A 19,873-nucleotide genomic window follows, 5' to 3' on the forward strand; every position below is an offset into this window, starting at 1 on the left:
TTAATCTAATTTACCAGCTTCCAAAATGAATGGTTAACAAGTGCCGAGGAAAGATTTAGTTTTGAAGGAGACTTGAGCTCTAGTTCAGCTGTGGCACCAAACTGATATGTAGGAGAAATAAGGCTTTCATTCATACTTGTCTTTACTTATCTCTTTGGTTTACTGAATACTGCCTATTGAGTGAGACAGCTTTAGACAGGCTCAAAATTGTAGTTTTTGTTGCACCTGTTTTTTGTTCAATACTGTGAAGTTAGTGAGTGGTTATTCTGTGGATGTTATTAAAAAAAACACATTGAGGATCCTGTGGCCTGCAATGTTAAACTGGCAGAAGGATGGGAGAACAGAGAGGATAATTGGTCCTCTAGTTATCTTCAGAAAAGTTATTGGAGATAGTGAGAACAATTTGGGAGTGTAGGGTTAGAGCCAGGGATTGAATGTCAAGAGGTATGGATTCTGTTCTCCACTCTGCCAAATGCTCAATGTGTAACCTCAGGTAAGTAATTTAACTTATGTCTCTGTTTCTACATGGATAGAACGAGTATATAACTCATCTTTGTCAAGTGCCAAGTAAAAGGCATTGTGCATATCAGTTTCACAACTTCTGTTGGAGACCCATCTTGGGTTGGACTGATAAATGGGTGTGCCCCCTTCTTCACAGTGATTGCTGCCATCTTATTGTATCTGTTCTTACTTCAGCTTTTCTATCCTTGTCTCTCTCTCTAACTAGTTTCCCTTATTTTTTTCTTTTCTTTTGCTGGCTCTTCTCTCTACTCTCTGCTTTGCCCTTCCTTTTATAGCTCCACTTCCCCCATTCATCAGATAGGTACATGGTGTGCCCTTGGGCTGAGAGGTGTCTGTTGATGCCACCTAGTGCTCAACAAAATCTTGGCTACTACAGCTTCCACTTGCAGCATTGTATGCGAGTTTCTCCTGTGGGAGCAGAAAGGTAAAGTTGGCTGCTTTTCAAAGAGTAACCAGCATTACCTACATACACAACACGTTTGAACAGAACCCATGGGGATCTGGGTTCCTACAGTTTTCCCCACCCGCACTGATGGTCTGTTTTGCCCTGTGTCCCTTCCCTTTCCTCCCTCTCTGAACTAGTTTTATCTCATATTGAGATAGTCATAAAGATGTGGAATAGTACTGTCAAGACAATTTCTGTCCATGAAACTTTCCTCATTGTCTCTTCTTCCTCCCCAACATGTTTCTCTGGAAAGTGTAGTGAAAGCAGAGTTGGACTGATCAGTTTCAGAATTGCTGTATTTTAAATCTTTGAACATGGGGGGGTGGGGGCGGGAGTGATGTACAGTGCTGGTAGTCTCCAAACTCACCATAGCATTCCCAGTCTACCATGTCCACTTTTCCATTCATCTTTCATAAACAGAGTTAAATTGTGGATCATGTTGCTTTTCTACACTGAAAAGTATAATCAGTCACTGACATATATAGTAAATAATCATTACACGCTTAAACAGATATTGAAATGCAGTCTTAGTATAAATCTCCATGCTATAGTCACAGAGGAAAAAATTCAGTCTGGTGTATTTTTAGTCCATTTTATAATCAATTATAACAGTGTTTAATTTAATCTGCATCTTGCAACATTACACATGCATAAAAATATTAAAGGCCAAGTTCTCTAAAACTTGTTCTCCATTGATAACTGTTCTCCTTATCCCTGAAACCTAATGCAAAACAGAGGAAGAATTTAATCTGTCCACTGATGTTTTCCAAGCAGGTGTAATAGACTGGATCAAATTAGGCATTGAGTCATCTTAATTTTTGTAAATTAGTAACTTTAGAAGAAATTAGAGGTGCTGGAGTTATGTTTAAAAAATAACATAACCCCACATAAACATGTTCTTCAAAACCAGAAAAGCTGATCTACAGTGTAGTCTTTGGTCTTTGCTGAATCCAGTCTGCAATAGCAGGAAGGGCTTGTACTCTATCTTTCAGAGCCAGAAGTTTAGGGTAGTTGTCTGCCAGGCCAGGCTTAAGGAACTGAAGTGTTGTACTACACACATCCCAGTAGAAATCAGCCCAGGTTACCTGGTGAAAATGAAAAGAGTAAAACAAAATTACTCACTTAGTATATGCAATCAAATAACAGAACTATTAACATGTTGGTGTATACTGAATCCAAGGGCTGGTCTACAGTGTGGGGGGGATCGATCCAAGATACGCAACTTCAGCTATGCGAATGGCGTAGCTGAAGTGGAAGTACCTTGGATCGAATTACCTGGGGTCCAGACGGTGCGGGATCGATGGCCGCAGCTCCCCCGTCGACTGCGCTACTGCCGCTCGCTCTGGTGGAGTTCCGGAGTCGACGGTGAGTGCGTTCGGGGACTGATACATCGCGTCTTAATGAGACACGATATATTGATGCAGATAAATCGATTGCTACCCGCCAATACGGTGGGTAGTGAAGATGTATCCCAAAATGAGGATAGAGAACCACACTTTAAATTTGGTTTGGGCCCTCCTATCTTAGCCAGCTATTATCTTGTTAAAATAAAAACAACAAGGAGTCCTTGTGGCACCTTAGAGACTAACATTTATTTGGGCATACGCTTTCGTGGGCTAGAGCCCACTTCAGATGCATGGAAGGGAAAATACAGGAGCAGATATAAATACATGAAAAGACGTGAGTTACCTTACCAAGTGTGAGTAGTTACCTTCAATCTACAATTACAGAAGATATCCCCTGATGAGGTTACAATCAATTGCTTTTAGTGTAAGGTGGTATGTTTAGATCCTATCCATGCTATAAATTTTAAATATATTGTAACTTGATCCACTGACTTGATTTAGGTGTAGACAGGGGTCATAGCCTGAACTGTTTAGAAATCATGCTTACTGAATTGATTTTAAAATGTGGTTGTAAACCAGTTCAGTTCATACTCAGTTTAAATATGGCTTTGGTCAGCAGTATGGACAGGATCAATCTGTGCAAATTGACTTTTGAAACTTTCAATGTCGAACCCTGAGGCTTTTAAGCAAAGGCTGGAACAATTATTTTTAATTCAGTTCAAACATAGTTTAGCTCCATTCACACTGACCAGCAGTGTTTAAAATGGTCTGGTTCAAAACTGGTTCAGCAAATATGAGTCCAGGCCTGTGGGTGTGAAATAGTGAGTGTAGTCCGAGCCTGAAAGTGTGTTAGGAAGAAAAGCAAAGAATTAAAACCAACACACAACAAAGGATGTTTCTCAGATCTCTGACTGTGAAGGTGAAAATAGTTTAACTTCATCCAGTTACTTTGCTCCAGTGACAACTGGATTTGGAAGAGGAAAAAGAAGATACTCACAGATTTCCCAACCAGCCACTTATTATCCCCTAAGAAACTGTCCAAATCTTGTAGTAGCCCAGGAGCTGTATTAGTGAGGAGGTCATTAAATATCTGTTGCTGCAAAAAAGCACATGTAAGTGGAGAGTAAGTCAAATCTGATTCTTCTTGAGTGCACTGTTCATGAAATAAAAAATATAGCATAAATATGGGCTTGGAAAACTTCGTTACAATGGAGTCATTTGTTTTGATGAATGTGGCCTGAAAAATATTTACTGGTAAAATGATTGAATAGTTGTACCTTTATTTGAGCATGCAAGCAGGTATTGCAATATTCATTAAAGCTAACTGATGAGCTGTTTGATATATTGATGTTTGAAAAGGGCATTTGTGCACGATGTCCTGTTCGCTAGCATCAGACCAATGAGCCTAACTAGCCTTAGTGAGTCCTCTGTCTTGACACTAGACACCTTGAGAAGGGGTGTGAACCCTCCACTGACTTGCAAGACCTGCACCGTGACATCAGACCAACAACTCGGGGATGTCACAGAAGCTTATCCTTTGACGTCAGATCAGCAAGCTAGATGGGCTGAGTCTCTGGTCCAGCTAGTCTAGTCATCTGCCTCTGCCTTTGGCCAACACCAGCTGCTGCAGAAGAAGGCACAAGAAACTCTGCAATGGACCATTTTTGAATAACCTATTTGTAAGTGAAGTTTTCTTCCTGCTAACAGTTGGTTTATTACCTGAAGCATGCAGGGTTATATCCATTTTGAATGTTATGCTAATATACTAGAGGATATTCTCATAAATGTCTAATCTTTTCTTGAACCCTGCTAAGCTCTTGAGTTTAGTGCTATGTTATGATAATATCTTGTATACAATGTCCCACAGGCTAATGATGTGTTGGGTAAAAAAATATTTCCTTTATCATTTAAAAGCAAGTTTAATTGGATATTTACATATCACAGTAATGGGGTCTACAACTTCCTAGATAAACCTTCCCCATACCGATCATTTTATGTCTCATGTTCCCTCTTATTTGTTCCACCCTGCCCCCAAACTAATATTTTCGTTCACTCCTTATATGGTAGCCTCTAACTCATATTGGTAATGTTTAAAACCATGATACTCAGAATTCAGTGATTCAGGAGCCAAATTAGCCAACATTACCCAAAAGACCTCTGTGTGTGTGTGTGTGTGTGTGTGTGTGTGTGTGTTATATGTATTATTCTCACAGCAAAATGATTGCCTAAGTATTATTATTTTATCAACTACAATTGGTTAACATGGTAAAAGCATCCTGATTGGTTAATAACTTTAGTTAATTAAATCAGCGTTTTAATATCATGTGCTGCAAAGAGTTGCAAGAAACACATAAAAGAGCCACTGGCAGCTCGCAAGCCTCTATCTGAATATCACTGGTTTAAAATAATAAAACCTTGGGCTGTTCTAGAGAAATGCATGGAATAGCTATGTGATTCCTGCTGCTTAGAACAATGAATGTATAAGAAAAGTAAGTGTAAACTATTATGTATGTTAACTGGTTTCATAGCATGCAACTGAAATATTTAGAGTTCTTCTTGCATAGTATATCAAATAAGATGTGTTACTGGCGTGAGAGTTATTTACTGCTTTGTTTAAAGTGTTTTAGCCAAGCAAAGCAAGGCCTTACATGCAACTCACTGGTATTTCTCTGTGTGTAATGCAATAACTTCTGAAAACCACATCTGCTTAATTCCAACATTGCAGGGAATGTTCGCTGTATCAATGAGCAGAATCTTATTCATTTTGGTATGCACAGCAGGTTGTACTCAGACTACAGAAGTGTGTGATTGTCATACAATGACCCCACATGGAGCACCATCATGTAACAGGCCACAGCACAACAAGCATGTCTGCCTCAGTTTCCCCGCAGGTAATCCAAAGGACTCCAATTCAGGCTCTTTTGCCTAAATATTACTTCTCCTGGGAGCCAGTTCATTACAAAAACTTTGTATAAATCAGCTCATAACAAAAGTCCCGAAACATAGTCTGCCACCTCCCATGCATGTAGTCCTTAAAATCCTACACTTTCCAGCAAGAACCCCAACAGCCTTTATGCTGGAATATCATCTTTAGAACCTCCCTCACTTCTCCAGCTCTGTCACCATTCCTCTAGGTTCAGCTCTTGGACCCTGAAGATGTCAGTGGAAAGCCCCTCCTCTGCTCCTCCTACCTTAAGTAGTATGGCCCTGGCTGTCTGGCTTGAGGATGCCAGATAGCAAATCCCTTTGCTCTTGCTGCTCTCTTGTTTCTTATTGGAACTCATCAGTCAGTTTCTGGAAGATTTCATCTCCTGACTGACTCAATCCACTCGGACTCACTGAGTCTCTCATTGAAACTTTCTAGCTCCCAGGTGCTGCATTGCCTTCTTAAATGGCCAAATGGGAGCACCTGTCCTGGCACAAGGGCACTGGACCTACTTCATTCACATGGGCCAGCCACTGTGTGACAGCAATCATCTAGTTTTACTGATTTTGAAGTCTTATTGTAGGTGTTTATATGGCCCCCATTGCTATAGTGTCTTTTAATATGGTTATTCTTGCAACACCCCTGTGAAGTAGGTAGTCGTATCCCCATCTGGGGAACTTAGGGACAGAGACACAAAATGGCTGTTTCAACGTCACATGGGAAGTAGGAGTGGAACAAGGAATTGAGCCTCCCAAGTCCCAGATTAACCACCCATCCTTCCTAATGATACCATGTATAAACCATCAAGTAGAATATTGTACCAAAATGGCTAAATAATATAACGGCCATACTGGGTCAGACCACAGTTCCATCTAGCCCAGTATCCTGTTTTCCAACAGTGGCCAATGCCAGGTGTCCCTGAGGGAATGAACAGAACAGGTCATCAGCAAGTGATCCATTCACTGTCACCCATCTAATATCAAAACAAAAATCTTTATTTCTTTTAAGTTATTTGCTACCTTAACTTGATCTGATGTAACTCAATAAACAATTATCTGATAGTAACATCTTAGTCTGGTCAACTGAAAACCTTACATATTTCTCCTATTAGTGCTGTGTGCTGGCCTTTTGTATTTTTCCCCCTTTTCACAATGATAGTCTCTGAAGTCAATTCAATTTTTGTTCTTAATCTGTTTCACTTTCAGGTTCTCAGTTGCTTTTGTGTTTGGTTGTTGCTCCCCCAAGCCAAGGAGGAACTAGGAAAGCTTTCCCTATGCTTTCATCTGAAGAACAGCAGAGCTCCCACATGCTCCTCCTAATGGTTTTTTACTTAAAATGTCTTTCTCCAATGCATGTTGAGTAATGTCAGATTTCTGGGTTGTTAGTGACCTCAGAGGCTTGTGACTTGGCTCAGCACATTCATCTTGCTATGAATAATACCAAGAGGGACTGACTTTTGTGAGGTGATTGCTAAGTACCTCCTTGGCAGTAGTGATACCAAGGAAGCTTTTTGAAGTTTTCTGGGGAATTGCCTCTCTTGTTGGGCTGGTATCAATGTACAAACGTCTCTGAGGTCACTGCCTCAGCATTTCCAGCCTTTGTGAGGTTAATGGCTCAGCTTGTCTGTTTCGCTCGCCTGATGTGACCAACTACTTCTGGTCTGATGTCAAAGAACAGGCCTTTGAGGGCTTCTCACTTAGCATGTCTTAACTTTTTTGGTCTGATGTCAAAAGGCATTTCTCTGGGGTTCACTGGTTGAGTAACTATATCTACTGAGCAGATGTTCAGGCTTAGGTGATGTCACTTTCTATCGTGCTGAGCAGATGACAAGACACAGAACATTGTGAGGTTACTGCCTTAGCACCTCTGACTGGCTGTGCTGATGTCAAGGCAGAGGACTCAGTGAGAACTTCTAACTTGCTGGTCTGATGTCGACAAGCATTCTGATGTAATGTCACTGGCTCAGACGCTCTAGCTTGTTTCTCTTAAAACCTTCTCAGTAGGCTGCAATCTCAAACCCAAAGGTAGCGAAGAGTCCTGCACATGAGGAGGTCCTAAGAGATGGAGCCATAACACTGGCAGTCAAGGTCATTGACAGAGTGGTATCACCTTCCCTTACATGTCTGACATGAAAAGGGCTGGTAACTTGGACTTTGAGAAGCACTCATCTTGAGCCAGATTTTTCCTGTATCATTTGTGTTAGCAGTGTAGTCTACTAAGCATTTTCATATTTCCTTGGCAAAGAGGGTTGAGGTATCGATGCTTTGCCTTATTACTTGTATTCAGTTGTTTAATTCTTATTTGATTCTTGTGTAGCACCCTGCGTGTGCCTGGCACTTCACATAGCAAGTAAAGACATGAGTCCTGTCCAACATTACTTATAGCGTTACACTCCTGGAATTCTTTTTCTCTGATGCAGACTTTTTACAAGCTCTAGAAGCTGCCAGTTAGGCTTACTTTTATGCGGTCTTTGTCATTTATAAGGACTGTTATAAGCAATTTCACAGGTTCGCTATGTACTAAATACCCTGTGCTACGTCACTAAAAAGCATCTTTGCTGGGTTCCCTATCTACCTGAGCTTAGTGATCTGCTCATTCCAGCCCCATGATTACCAGGTGCCTTCACTCCTTAAGATGGTGGGAAACAAGTCAGCATGCTCAACCCTCTGCAGTGTTGATGGACTCTTCCTAACTTCCAAGGCCATCCCACCATCCTCAGCAAGGCTGATGCAACGTCAGCATTGGTGGGAGAACAGGTTGAAAAAAGTGTGTGCACACAAATCGCAAGCAGTAAATCAGGGCTTTTCATAGCCAGCTTTCACTACATCATATTGCCCATATTTAGTTTCTGGTGTCTTTTTTTTTTTTTTTCTTTTTCTAACGCATCTGTGCTTATAGCATTAATAAGTTTCTCGTAGGGGTATGCTGTTCTGCTATCATTTTTCAGGTGTCTGAAAGCTGCCTGGTTTTGTGCATCACAAAATGAATGTAATTCCGTGCAGTGTAAATTATTTAAATGTTGCAAATCTCTCACATTCCAAGAAGCTCGAAATCTTTTTTTGTTACAGTAATTGCTAGGTTTCATTTCTACTATAAGATGGCAGCATTCCAACCCAAAATAGAAAAGTTTGAACGGTGAATAGGGAGGAAGGGGGGCAGTGGCTAAAAGGAAGAAGGCTCAGCAGGTGAGTTTTTAAAGAAACAATATTCTAGCACTCCAATCTCTCCTGTTTCACCTCCTCGTGCCTGTTCCCCCCCCACCCATCCACCCACAACTTGAGCACTGATATGTTTGTCTTCCCCCCCCCCCCCCCCCCCCAGTGAATTTAGTGCTGGTGACATAAGCTTTACAGCTGGCTATGGTGACCAGACAGCAAGTGTGAAAAATCGGGACAAGGGGTGGGGGGTAATAAGCGCCTATAGAAGAAAATGCCCCAAATATTGGGACTGTCCCTATAAAATCGGGATATCTGGTCACCCTAAACAGGTTATAGGGCTGGCCCACACCTCCAGAAAAACCATTTGGATGGATGTCACCTGCTTCTATTATTACTGTGTTCCCAAAATTCCAGTCCCCTTCCTTTCTGGAAGTAGAAATCCATTACAAATGCATAAAACTGTTCCCAAGATACTCCTTTGAAGAGGATTTCTACCACTGACTGGAGCTGCGGAAATGGCATTGGTAATTGTACCATATTTCTATACACTACAGTAATGCAGCCTGATCTCCCTGGAGCTGGAGCTAGCATGTTCCCTCCATGTGGGTCACCCTACTGCTAGCCCTGGAGGCATAAAAACTCCAGCCATAAAACAGGTGCAGTATAGGCTAGTGTCATGCAACTGTCCCTCAATTATTATGGAGGCAGTGGTCACTTCAGGGGTTACGGCAAAAGTAGTGCCATCCCCAAGGTTTTAAAAAAACATGTTAGCCCCCGCTCCCCAATCGATTTTTTTTTAAGAGTGGATTTGGGATTGAGGGCATTCTGCTTTCTAAGATTTGAGCCCTTTTAGGGTTCATGTTTTCAAGCAGTGCTCTGCGAGAAACTTTTCCTTTAAATTGAAAGCTGTCATTCTTGCATAATCACGGAACACCAGTTGGGGCTTTGAGGAAAGCACAAGTATGAGACTTGTGGTAAAAATCATGAGCTGACAACACTTAGCACTTTCCAGAGGGATTCAAACTCTTAACATACAAAGAGTCCAGTGCTACCCTCCCCTGAAATTACAGCACTTCTCATGAGCACAGAATGAATTTTCTGAGCATTTACGAGTAATTTTTTTACTAGTTTGAGTTAAAATTAATTTAAAAATTTAAGAGCTTTGGCATGTTAACACTTTCATTTTTGTTCTGAATGATCTGCATGATATAACCTAAGCTCTTTAAACATCCAGTCTAATATGCACAAACTTTCCATGTGTGTTAAAGTGACATTTCAAGAAATTAGGTTGTAATTAAACTATTAACAATTGCAGCTAATTACTGCTTTACTAGACTACATGTACAGGCATATCAAGAGCTTGGGTCATTTTAAACTAGAGCTATTGTGACACCACAAATAACTCAAGTCATCACCCTTCCTCTACAACTAAGGGCTAGTCTACACTGGCAACGCTAACGCGCTGCCACGGCAGCACTTTAACATGGCTTGTGTAGCCGCTCTCCCAGCGCTCTTTAAAAAAAACACCTCCACCAGGGGCGTAGCTACCAGCACTGGTGCACTGTCTACACTGGCGCTGAAACTTGCCGTGCTCAGGGGGGTGTTTGTTCACACCCGCGAGCGAGAAAGTTGCAGCTCTGTAAAGTGCCAGTGTAGACAAGCCCTAATTTGTATGCTGCAGTTCTGGTTGTAATGTGTCAATGGTATGAGCTAGACTGGAGCTGTCTCAAGATCCTCTCATTGGTGGAGGATTTGGCCCAACTATGACTGCTTCTTAAACTTTCCCTGGCTCCATGTTAGTTTGGGTATCAGTGCTTGAGGCTGCAGTGTCAGAGGAGCAATGGAAGGACAGGGGAACTCTTAAAGCACAGAGACATTGAAACTTGGGACATTCCACCTCATCAGGTTCACCAGTACACTTTGGCTGGCTTGAACTACTCTGGGGATTAAAAAGCAGCTATAAACCCATCTTAACCAGCCAGTACCATTGGAGTGTTGTACCTTGTTCCAGCATGGTGTATAGCAGCTAGACCAGTATATTGAATCTGGCCCATTATGGGGAAATAAAACTCATGACTTAAAGTTGATGCTACCCATCATCAAATGATTAGAAATTCCCTGTGGTAACATTCTCTTGGGTTTTCTATTTTGTGTTCACAAATTAACTTTTTGATTTAAAAAAAAAAAAAAGAAATTACCAGATAAAAATCATGGTAAGGTGGAGTTGAGGTTGAGAGTACCCATCAGTAACCTAATAGTGGTAAATATTATAGGAATGTTGTATCTTCAATTATTACAGGAAAGCAAGCATTAAGGCTAGATTTAAAAGGTAACTGCTTCATAGTCTCTTCTCCTTTTTTTCTGTCCTACAAATCCTCCCTACCATCGTTGCTCGGACATGTGATTCTTCATATTAAGTTAGCTTCCCAACTGATTGGGACTGGACGGATGAAGCTGGGGGTTCTATATTGCCTGGAAGACACCATTTTATACTTTGCTTCCACCATACTGCTAGCTGTCTGAAATAATTTGGAACTTCGCTTCTGTCCACTTATTTTTCAAACATGCCTTCCACCACTTATTCCATGAGTCAGTTCGCCTTCCCCAAAACATATCTGTTAAGATCAGTGTCCAGCCCTTCATGCTCTCTCTAGAGTCAGTTAGTTACCAAAACAAAAGGATATATAAAATGTGGCTTTGTTTCCTTGGAAATGCCATGAAGACATCTTTAGAAGTTATAAAGCATCTGTCAAAATTCATCCTGTAGCAATTAATACATGTCATTACCATTGACATCATATTGCTGTTCTAAATAACTACCCATGACACTGCACTGGATTAAGCCACTCTTTACAGCTTTAGAGAAAACAGAGTTTAGAGGCACACCTAACTGGGGTACATTCCCTAGTTAGTCTTATTTCCAGAATTTTGCTTCAGGTGTGGATTTTGTCTCTTGCTCTCTTTGAGGGAGTTGGAATGCTATTCATGTTATAAGTTAGAGCAAACCAAAAATTGAACACAGTTAGAAGCTAATTAAATGATCTTAAATATATTCCTGGCCATTGAGCTGCACAGTGGCTGTAGGAATTAATCATGTCTAACTGTCTTTTTAATACGACTTGTAAAGTTGTAATTAAAAACCTATGTTATGTTTACAGTTAGCTGAGCTGAGCAGGAGCAAGGGAATACAATACATGCTTCAGAACACCAGAGGGAGTATCAGTAGTCAGAAGTACAGAAAGAATAGGATGGCATAGAGCCATTATGCTTCTAGAGCTAGTTACATAAAGAATCTAATTTTTTTTTCTGCTAACTACTAGCTTGCATCAAAATACACTTCTGAGTAGTCAGTGGAGTGAAGGAGTTTTTTCTGATTCAGCCTGTCCTCCCCTGTTTAATAATCATGTATTGATATTTGGCATTTGTATAGATAGCACCCTCCATCCAAGATAAGCCAGGGTGCTGGCTGCATCCTCCTCCCCACAGTGAGGAAAAGTGGGGAAGCAGAAATCCTTGGCTGGTTGCTCAAGTAGTCTGGAGGAAGAATTGCAGAGGAAACCTCGCTATCTGCTGCCCAGCTTATTGAGTGGCAGTGGAGCTGGGCGAGTGACCGTGTGACATCAGGGACCAGTGTATAGGTGTTAGCCCAGATGAGAGACTTTGGCAGGTATAAATCTCTTTGATTTAAATCAGTGATCACATTACTTTCACATCCTGATTTTTCTCTCCCCAGGGAAACATTGACATGAAGTCATCAATGGTGTCCACAATGGCATCAACCAGAGCTTGTTCCAGAGGTGTCTGACCGGCCAGACCTGTGGAATTCAAATTTAGAAAGGGAGAGTAAAGAGACACTATCTGCACAAATAGGTTATTCCTAAAAATAAGGTATTTGTGCTCATACCAATGCAAACTCAAACACTGCAGAGCTTTTATCTATCTCCCTAGCTGCTTCTGACCCCGCACATCCAGCACCTGCCTCAGATCTAGTGCTCCATAACTGAACCCATCGTCCTGCCTCTCTGCTCCATCTTCACTCACTGACAAGTCTGTCCTTCCTGTCTCCCAGCCCCACAATCTTCCCTCCCCAGACCTTCACAAAGCCTTGAAACAATTTTTTTCACTATCATCAGACTCCACCCTTTCTTGTCCCAGCTGCCAGGAATCGCATCCTCTCCTGGCTTTTGCCTCCTCCCAAAGTGCCTCAGTTGAAATCCATTTCCTTCCTCTCCATTTTGATATCACCCCCTCTTTGAAACCCTCTTTCCCTGACTCAATGCATTATATTCAAGTTCCTTAGCTTAACCTTGTCCCCTCCTACAGCTCCACTTTCATTCTCCCCCATTATATTTTTGCCACCTGTGGTCTTCCCAACCTTTTCACCTTACTCTTCCCTTTGTCTTCTTGTCCTGCCCCACCATCGTGCCCTAACTCAGGCTGCCTGGTACAGGCTCCTCGTCCTCATCTCACTTTGTTCCAATTCCTTCTGCAAACTTCTCTTCAAGCAACCTCTTTTCCCTTCACCAATAACCCTTACGCTTTTTCTGCTGAATTATTCTCTTCCCTTATTTAGATTTCAAGCTCTTCAGGGCAGGGAACATGCCTCTTTCTTTATACGTAGAGCCTTGTAAACCTACATCATGACATAAATGAGTCTCAGCAATAAAAGGGACATGAAATGCTGTTAGTTACATTGAAATGACTACACGATAGCTATGTAAATGTAACAGGCACTGGTGATATATTTTCAATATGAACTGAAAGGCTGTTTTTTTAAAGGTTCCATGTATTTTTCTGCCAGAGTTAACGGCATCACTTAGAACCTTAATCTGAGCTGGGAACTGCATCCCTCTCAGTGCTTGGAGTGAGCTAGATCAACAGCTGTAGTAGGGAAAACTTCGAGACTCCCTAACTCAGGACCTAGTAGGTAAGCGAAGGAGAAATTGATATGAAATAATGCGTTTTTAAGATGTACGTTATTTACCGGTAGGCTGGGATTTTTGAAGGAGCCTATTGCCAACTCCAAGCATTCAAATTTCCTGAGTCAATCCCCTAAAATACGATGATGTTTTAAGATAATAAATTTGATCTTTCTATTTGCCTCCTGTTGGTGGAGTGATAAGGAGTTAAATTTTCAAGCTTATCTTCGATCCTTCAGGTCTAGAAACGTACTGCTTTAATGAAAAGTGAGTTCATGTAATCACTAGTCCAGGAGCTTGGCTTTGACAAACACCAAAAGCACAAGTTGGCAACACTTGAATTGAGTGTGGTTAGGACACCTAATGCCTTTGAGTTGCTTTAAAAATCCCAGCAATGTTTTTAAGGCTACTCTTCTATCTTTATCCTGTTTGCTTTCGTATTGATGCCATTACTGCAGTGTCTGAGCATTAAAAACACAACAACATTCTACTCTTACTTTCCAGCAGGTAAGACTATAAAATGCTGGAATAGAATTAAAATTGAGAGGTGTGTGTGTGTGTGTGTGTGTGTGTGTGTGTGTGTGTAGAGTCGGGGAGGAAGGTGTCAGGCATACAGTACTTATTGTGGGAGAAATAAGTTTAAGAAAGGAGTTCTACATTTCATTCTGACCATCGTCGGGTGATTCTTATCTCTTCTGGTCCTGAATTCCATAGCCTAGACCTGCTCTGTGAAAATCCTCTCTTCTGCCTGATTCCTGCTACTTCCAGGTTCACAGATTCCAACAAACCTCCCAGGTAGGTTGAATTCATTCAGGTCCAGCACCCAGAAGTTTCACTTTGTGTTTTGGGTTTACATCGACTCAAAAAGCAAATGAGAGAAACAGCTGAAATCATACAGCAAAGCTCCTGGGGACATCCCCCTCCTCCCACAAAGCTCAGGCTCTGTTTATTTTTAGCTGCTAAATTGTGGGGGGAGAAGAAGTCAGTGGCTTTCAACCCATCTCACATTGGTCTTCTCTCTGGTCCATTTTTTGAGAGGAGCAGAATGGGTGTTAGCTAGTAGGCCAATTACGTATGTTAATCTTCAGGCATAGGCAGCCTTCTAGCAGTCTGTTCCACAACATCCGCACTGGAAACAGTCCTATTCGTACTGTTTTTGCTGTAGCATTGTTGTTCAGCTTTGGGGCTAAGAGATTTCTAAGTACATTTGGCCTAGGGAAATTGCCATGTTGTGTCAGAGGATCTGGGGGAGGGCCATCTTCTGAAGACATTTGGAGGGGAGAGACATAGAAGGCCAAATGACCAAAACTGTTCAAATTGAGGGGAAACCTTGGGCTTTTGGGGAAGGAAGGGGTTATTGAAAGGGAAGGAGAGTTCTAGGCTAGCCCAGACATGTGGGATGTTTTGGGTTTTATGAAAATTTTGCAGTTCTAATATTATTTATGTATGAAGAGCCTTCGCATTTTAAGCAATAAGAAATGTCAAGACATGGATTGTTAGTTGATGCTTAAGGTGGAATTATAGACACCAGGTAAAAGGGTTAAATGCAATCAACACAAACTTGGGTATCTTTTTGCAGTTATGAAAGTTGTTTTAAAATGACTCAGAGAGATTAGGTGCCTTGAACCGTATTGACTGATTCCTGGGTCACTTGATTTCTTCCATCCACTCTACTGTTATCCTCTTCACATCGGAGTTATTGGATACCATATGCAAAGCATATATGCCTTTTAGAAGTATGGGGTTTAGTGGCAGCTTATAAAGAAAATGAGCCATTATTTGTGCTGTATTACACGGATGCTCACATAGAGCTAAAATTCTTACTAGACCAGGTAGATTATTTCATTTCTTCTGTCTGCTTTGTAATAAACTGTACATAAGCTGGGTAGAAACTCTAATCCTAGTTGCTATTCCATTCTGCAGTCATGCTTCTTTCCTTTTCCTGTTTGTATTAACCACTAAACTACTAGATTTCTTTGTTTTTATTACAGCACTTTTTATTGTATCTAATATTTGGCACTTTTTGGTGTTTTATGTATTGCACTAGTGCGTCTCTCAAAATGATCCAATTTTATCAAACAAAAAGGAACTCTGCAGAAGGCCAGACTTTCTCAGGGAAGCAGACATATGGGTAAGGCTATTTTACTACATTTTAAAGAGTTTTTTCAGACTGGAAAATATAACAGTGTTTGGAAACATTTGAAAAGGAAGATTACATCTGTTTGCTCACGATATGAAAGAGGCAACAAAAATGTACTACCAAGTTCCCATTATCCATTTGCATAAATTCAGCACACCCTGAGAATATCCTCCTTCATCCATGTTAGTCTTGCAAATGGATTTGAATGATGGTTGATGGATAACTCCTAAAACAAACCCTGGTTCCTGTAACTTTGATTATTATTGACATTACTCGAGAATCTTATTTCACATTGTCTAAGCAGCTGAGTAATAATTGTGCCCTAAGCATATTTTCTAAGTGCTCTGCCGGGTTAGTTTAACAGTTTCCAGAAACAAGACTTTCCAGCCTCGAAAGACAGTTTGACAGTACCGTGCACTGAGAGGTACCATGTCTAACCTCCATTTCCCACAGCATGAGAGCCCAAAAGCCTAGCCTGATGAAATACAGCCCACGACATCTTAGAAAACCACAGCTATCCTCTCCCTGTATCTGCAAAGTGAGGGCAAAGCTGTAAGATTTTTGTTGCTGGTAAACTCAGATGATAAGCAGCGTCCTGATCTCTCAAGGAGATATAAGTTCAAGCAGACATTAAGTTGAGTATCATTTATAGTTAATTTTTTTAAGTAGGTAAATTTATATGCAAATTTGGAGCTATCTAGAGTGACTTAAAATGTGCGTACCTCAGGCATAGAGTTTATACAACAGGTATACTCTTGTCCGGCACCTGTTAATTCCCATGTAGTCTCTGTATGTCCCTTAAATACTGTAGTCATAATCTTGTTGATCTTCACTGTGTAGCTGTAATTTATAGATGATGTACAGCTCGATCTTGTCAGAGGATGCTTTGACTAGGTTGCTTTTGAAAAGCAGAGACAATGCCAGCTGGTTGGGTGGAAGCTGCAGTTGTTCTGAAATCTTTAAACAATTTAGCAGGGAGACTTTACAAATTTTATGGTTTTTGATTGCTCTAAAGGAGAGAAGATGGGAGTTCAGTATGGGACGTGTCTGCATTGCAGATGCAACAAGGATGAGCAGAAAGGAGGAAAGTTATTTGTATTATTGTAGTGCCTACCTGTCCTAGACATGATTGGGAAGTCCACTGTGCTAGGTACTATATAAACACACATGGAGAGAGAGTCCTTGACCCGAGGAGTTTATCATCTTAATTTAGTCTAGTTGACTCTAGTTTTCTCCAAACTGCATCATCTTATATTGAAGTTAGTGAGAAAATCACACTCTTATTTGTTTGTACTGATTTCTAACTGGGTTGGATTCTAATAGTTCTAGATTCCCATGACAAGGTGTGAAAGTCTGATTGCTTGAAACTTTTAAAACTAGACTGGATAAAACACTAGCAAACTTTAACCTTAATTATAGCAGAGCTAGCATTCTGCTATAATACGTCGGAGAGAACAAGCTGGCATGATCAGGGAGCTGGACAATGGGATTGTAGTTTTTCTAAATTCTATGAAAGGCAGAAACCAATGCAAGAAGTCTCACTCTGTGTGTGTGTGTGTGTGTGTGTGTGTGTGTGTGTGTATTTAACGTTACCCACACTGTAGCTGAAATCCTGGTAGCACACCCATGTACTTCAGCTTGATTTAATACTACAATGTAGCATAGTTCTCCCGGCCGGCAAAGCTTGGGATTTATTTTGATATTTATGCAGTAAACATGTACCTTAGACTAGTCTAACACAGCTAATTGAAAACCATCTGTCTTATCTGCACTGGTCAGGGAACTGTGGTAGTAACAATCATACATAAATCTCCCTATTGTTTGAACCATTGGATGTATTAACTCTGGGGCAGAGCCTTATCCTCTATGGTATAAGAATGCCTTTTTGCACCTAGCCACAATGTTTGGTTTGTTCCAATGGATGCTGCAAATGATTCTGTCTAGCACAAATTACTGTATGTGCATCATGAGGGGCAAGATCTGTGCGCTCTCCTTGTCAATGCAGATGGCATAGCAGAGTTGCCCAACTCTTGTCCTCATTGGATGAACACCTTTGAGTGTTGTGTACCTTCCATAAGCTTTGTAAGTTTTGAATTATTTTTCTGGTTTCAGTTTAGTGCCTTTTTGATATTTTTATTATTATTATTATTACACCTCTACCCTGATATAACATGACCCGATATAACACAAATTCTGATATAACATGGTAAAGCAGTGCTCCGGGGGGGCACTGCGCACTCCAGCGGATCAAAGCAAGTTCGATATAACGCGGTTTCACCTATAACACGGTAAGATTTTTTGGCTCCCGAGGACAGCGTTATATCAAGGTAGAGGTGTATTTGTTTGGTAGCTGAGGTAGCAATTTTCTTCTCTGGTTTCCCGCTAGGATCCAGACATGGGAATGGTCCAAGCCCATATTCAGAAGGACGACACCCGTCCAGGTGCCCTACACAAAGTTCAGCTAACATCACATTGTCCACACATACTTTACTGCCCTTTGGGGTAGTTGTGAAGAATGGGTGCTTGAGCATAATGGCAAGGTAAACAAATTGGGAACAATGGAGATGGAGGGGAGAGGGCCACATTGGAGGTGCTGTGGAAATTCCAATAAAGTTCTGAGCTGATGAATTGATTTACATTGATAACATCCTATAGGACAATTATAGAAGTAAACCCTGCAAACCAACCCTCTCCCCACAGACCACCTCCATATAGTATTTCTGGGTGCAAAGGTACTTTATACCATCATTATCTACTGTAGAGCTCTAGTGTCAGATATGACACAGCTACACCACATCAGGACTTGCAGCATCACACAGTGCCCCTTAAATTTCTGTCATCAGATTAAATGAAGCTGCAGCAGGAGAGGTTGACAACAGATACATTTTGTTGCTCTGTGAAAACTACTTGTGTCTATATTGTCCTGTCCACATTGACTTCTGTTAATTTCAGTTTGTCAGGCTGGCTCTTTGTTTGTATTGGCATGGCTCAACATGCACTAGTAGATAGCATTAAACACGGGAGCAGTCAAAAGTAGTAAGAGAGTAGCAGTGTTACATTACCTGTTTCTTTGGCTAGGTATCTGGCTATGGCCAGGCTCTGATGAAGGGTAACTCCATCCACTTCTAAGATGGGGATTTTTCCAAATGGGATAGCTTTAAAAAAAATCACAAATGAAACACATGGGAACAATGTTAAACTCAACCCCAGTGTAATAGTTTGCACTTATAATAGTGCCTCCCCTCTGAGAATCTCAAAGCACTTAACTGTTTCACAGGACCCATAAGGTTCTGTTTTCCACCTGGATAAACAAAGGTACAAGGGTAAGTGACTTTCCCAAGGTCACTCTGTGATGTAATGGTAGAGCAGGAAGTAGAACCCGGTTTTGTGTTCTTATGACTGACTGACTGCTACCTCAGTGTCTGAAATTCTGCAGATCCACTAGTATGCAAAGAGAATTTTCAGTAAGGTTTAATTTTCTAATATTTTTCCCTTCTAAGATAGTCTGGATGTTATTGACAAAGTGCCAGTCTAGGCTTTATAACTCTGGAGGAGTTAAGGTGCTGGTAGGGAGGTGGGCAGAGGCTAACGCAGATGGGGCTTTTATTATGCTCTTATTGTTTAAAAAAAATCATATTAACTGACTCAGACATTTTTTCTTCCAAAAAACCACATGGCGGCAGGAAATACATCAAGCATTTCAGCTGACAGTCCACCAGTTGAAATACAAAGGAAGCAGAAGGGCTATATCATGGTAAGGTCAAGCTACTTCTGACACCGAGACACAAACACCAAGTCTAATGCAGTACATTATGACCTGGCTTCCATGCCAGAGACAGTTAGAAAAAAAACAAACACAACTACAGGAAAACCACAAAGTCTGAGAAATTGGGAAGGAGGGAAGTTCTAACCAAAACAAAATTACCATGGCTATTCCGAGAGAGTAGGGCTTAATCTCTGGCATCAACAGTGCAACTCAAATTTAGATGAGACCAGTGTTTAAAAAGAGTTAAATGTCACTGGTCCAGTAGTGTAATATACCTAGAAGCTTGGGCTCTTCTTTCGTTATATCTATGTCACTGAAATATCGGGTCCACCTAGCTGAGAGCCAATAACAGCCAGACAGGGATAAGGAAGAGTTGCTTTATTCTGCAGAAGAAAGGAGAGCTTTGCACCTTGGTACAAAAACTCTGTTATACACACATTTTACAGATCCTTTATACACATTCAGACAAAGGTCCTTGCCGTGTTAACACTTGATTGGTGATTGTTAGACCCGTGCTTTTGCTAGCCGGTTAGTGAAAACCGGCTTGGGACTAGCTCCAACTACCTTAAGGCCTTGAAAGGGAAGACAGTTGAAAAGTTCAGGCTACTGTGTACTTGAAGTGTCTGCTGCCCCCTAATGGCCGCTGGCTGA

The 19,873-nt window shown here is 41.1% G+C and overlaps 1 protein-coding gene across 3 annotated transcripts in view; it reads right to left on the reverse strand.

The window, feature by feature from the left end:
• Window positions 1–1,545: 1,545 nt before the first annotated feature.
• HPGDS (hematopoietic prostaglandin D synthase) overlaps window positions 1,546–19,873 on the reverse strand; it is a 66,550-nt gene continuing 48,222 nt past the window's right edge. For 2 of the 3 annotated variants that reach the window (XM_054031177.1, XM_054031176.1), the window contains 4 exons: window positions 18,519–18,611; window positions 12,103–12,212; window positions 3,311–3,409; window positions 1,546–2,052 (listed from right to left, as the gene is read on the reverse strand). In XM_054031177.1, coding sequence (XP_053887152.1) covers window positions 1,888–2,052; window positions 3,311–3,409; window positions 12,103–12,212; window positions 18,519–18,611 — 467 coding nt within the window. In that variant the 3' untranslated portion in view covers window positions 1,546–1,887. The remainder of the gene's footprint in view (window positions 2,053–3,310; window positions 3,410–12,102; window positions 12,213–18,518; window positions 18,612–19,873) is intronic. The other variant, XM_054031178.1, reaches the window with a different exon arrangement.

The sequence above is a fragment of the Malaclemys terrapin genome, chromosome 5, assembly GCF_027887155.1.
Source record: "Malaclemys terrapin pileata isolate rMalTer1 chromosome 5, rMalTer1.hap1, whole genome shotgun sequence".
Lineage (NCBI taxonomy): Eukaryota > Metazoa > Chordata > Testudines > Emydidae > Malaclemys > Malaclemys terrapin.